The 2,500-nt window shown below is 53.5% G+C and overlaps 1 protein-coding gene across 1 annotated transcript in view; it reads left to right on the top strand.

Moving 5' to 3' along the window:
• LOC105418547 (low choriolytic enzyme-like) overlaps window positions 1-2,500 on the top strand; it is a 4,317-nt gene that overhangs the window by 1,032 nt on the left and 785 nt on the right. Inside the window, exons 4-7 of the mRNA XM_029846502.1 lie at window positions 474-626; window positions 1,396-1,513; window positions 1,583-1,761; window positions 2,149-2,230. Coding sequence (XP_029702362.1) covers window positions 474-626; window positions 1,396-1,513; window positions 1,583-1,761; window positions 2,149-2,230 — 532 coding nt within the window. The remainder of the gene's footprint in view (window positions 1-473; window positions 627-1,395; window positions 1,514-1,582; window positions 1,762-2,148; window positions 2,231-2,500) is intronic.

Here is a 2,500-nt window from a genome sequence, read left to right as displayed (position 1 = left end):
CTCTCCTCTCCTCTCCTCTCCTCCCTCTCCTCCTCTCCTCTCCTCTCCTCTCCTCTCCTCTCCTCTCCTCTCCTCTCCTCTCCTCTCCTCTCCTCTCCTCCCCCTCCTCTCCTCCCTCTCCTCTCCTCTCCTCCCTCCTCTCCTCTCCTCTCCTCTCCTCTCCTCTCCTCTCCTCCTCCCCCCTCTCCTCTCCTCTCCTCTCCTCTCCTCTCCTCTCCTCTCCTCTCCTCTCCTCCCTCTCCTCTCCTCCTCCCCCCTCTCCTCTCCTCTCCTCTCCTCTCCTCTCCTCTCCTCTCCTCTCCTCTCCTCTCCTCTCCTCTCCTCTCCTCCTCCTCCCTCTCCTCTCCTCTCCTCTCCTCTCCTCTCCTCTCCTCTCCTCTCCTCTCCTCCCCCTCCTCTCCTCCCCTCCTCTCCTCTCCTCCCCTCCTCCCTCCTCCTGGTCTAATATTGTTCCACCCCCCCCCCCCTCTCAGGCCAGTCTCTGGAGGACCCCCTGGTGATCTTTGGGGACGTGGCTGTCCCATCAGGTCTGGAGAACGCTGATCCCTGCACAGCCCGTCAGTGTTTGTGGCCCAAAGCCTCAGACGGCAACGTTTACATCCCATTTCGCATCTCTAACCAGTACTGTAAGTATCAACAATCTGTATCTCAGGTGAGGAGCCCCACAGGTCTGCCATTACCCATCCCTGTTACCAGATCCTCGTTCCCTGAGCCCTGTTCCCTGATCCTCGTTCCCTGATCCGCATTCCTGGATCCTCGTTCCCTGATCCCTGTTCCCTGATCCTCGTTCCCTGAGCCATGTTGCCTGATCCTCATTCCCTGATCCTTGTTGTTACTCGTTCCCTGATCCTCGTTCCCTGATCCTCATTCCCTGATCCTCGTTGTTACTCGTTCCCTGATCCTCGTTCCCTGATCCTCATTCCCTGATCCTCGTTGTTACTCATTCCCTGATCCTCATTCCCTGATCCTCGTTCCCTGATCCCTGTTGCCTGATCCTCATTCCCTGATCCTTGTTGTTACTCGTTCCCTGATCCTCGTTCCCTGATCCTCATTCCCTGATCCTCGTTGTTACTCGTTCCCTGATCCTCGTTCCCTGATCCTCATTCCCTGATCCTCGTTGTTACTCATTCCCTGATCCTCATTCCCTGATCCTCGTTCCCTGATCCCTGTTCCCTGATCCTCGTTCCCTGAGCCCTGTTCCCTGATCCTCGTTCCCTGATCCTCGTTCCCTGATCCTCATTCCCTGATCCTCGTTCCCTGATCCCTGTTGCCTGATCCTCATTCCCTGATCCTTGTTGTTACTCGTTCCCTGATCCTCGTTCCCTGATCCTCATTCCCTGATCCTCGTTGTTACTCGTTCCCTGATCCTTGTTCCCTTATTCTTGTTCCCTCTAGCTACGAGGGAGAGGGATACCATCACCACAGCTCTACGCTCTTTCTCCCAGTCCACCTGCATCCGCTTCACGCCCCACGACCGGCAGCGAGACTTTGTGAACATCCAGTCCCTGGGAGGGTAGGCCGGAGCCACGGCCGCATGCCTCCCTGCGTGTGTGTTAGCCTCACGTTTCCTCCGTGTCTTTAGGTGCTACTCTTTTATTGGTCGTCGAGGGAGGTCCCAGACGGTGTCTTTGAGCCGCCGGGGTTGTGTCTTCCCCCAGATCGTCCAACATGAGATGCTCCACGCTCTGGGCTTCAACCATGAGCAGACTCGCTCCGACAGGGACCAGCATGTTCGCATCCTCCTGAATAACGTCATCCGTGGTGGGTGGCTCAGGTTCTGCCCGGTTCTGCTCACACCGGACTTTCCACTGATTCTCTGACTAGCTTTCTGGACTTCCTGGTTAGGGTTAGGGTCTGGTATCACGTGGTCCCCCGAGCTGTTGATCTGTCTTATCAGCTCTGAGACGTTAGCAGCTGTTGGCTCGCCCACTTTTAGCCGTCCTGACACAACAACTCATATTTTGCTAGCATGTTCAGGTTCCACTGTTCTTGTTAGTGGCCACAAGTTTCCTTTGATCATTTCCTTTGTTCTATGATACCACTTTTCCACTAAAGCTGTTAAATATAGCTGCTTTGATCTGAAAATGACTCAGTAACCTGTTCCCTGACAAACTAAGATGACTTAATCAAGCATGTGACCGTGTGCAGGGCAGGAACACAACTTCAGGAGGATCAACACCAACAACCTGGGCACTCCCTACGACTACAACTCTGTCATGCACTATGGAAGGTAAATACATCCAGAACACCTTTATTTTAAAACACGTTAGGATAAAACATGCACGTGCAAATATACCAGGACTGCTGTGTGTGTATAGGAACATTTTAGGGAACATTTTCGAAGACAGGCTTCTCCAAAGTATGTAAAATATGTTATAAAACATATAACATGTCCACGTGTTTTATGGAGAGAGTTGGTGTCAGGGGCTGATGAAGCAGGAGGTCGTGGGCGTGGCCAGAAGCTTATCTAAGCCAGATAACGTGGCGTGTGTGACACACG

The sequence above is a fragment of the Takifugu rubripes genome, chromosome 13 (genome assembly GCF_901000725.2).
Source record: "Takifugu rubripes chromosome 13, fTakRub1.2, whole genome shotgun sequence".
Lineage (NCBI taxonomy): Eukaryota > Metazoa > Chordata > Actinopteri > Tetraodontiformes > Tetraodontidae > Takifugu > Takifugu rubripes.
This window is presented reverse-complemented; position numbering and strand designations above follow the sequence as displayed.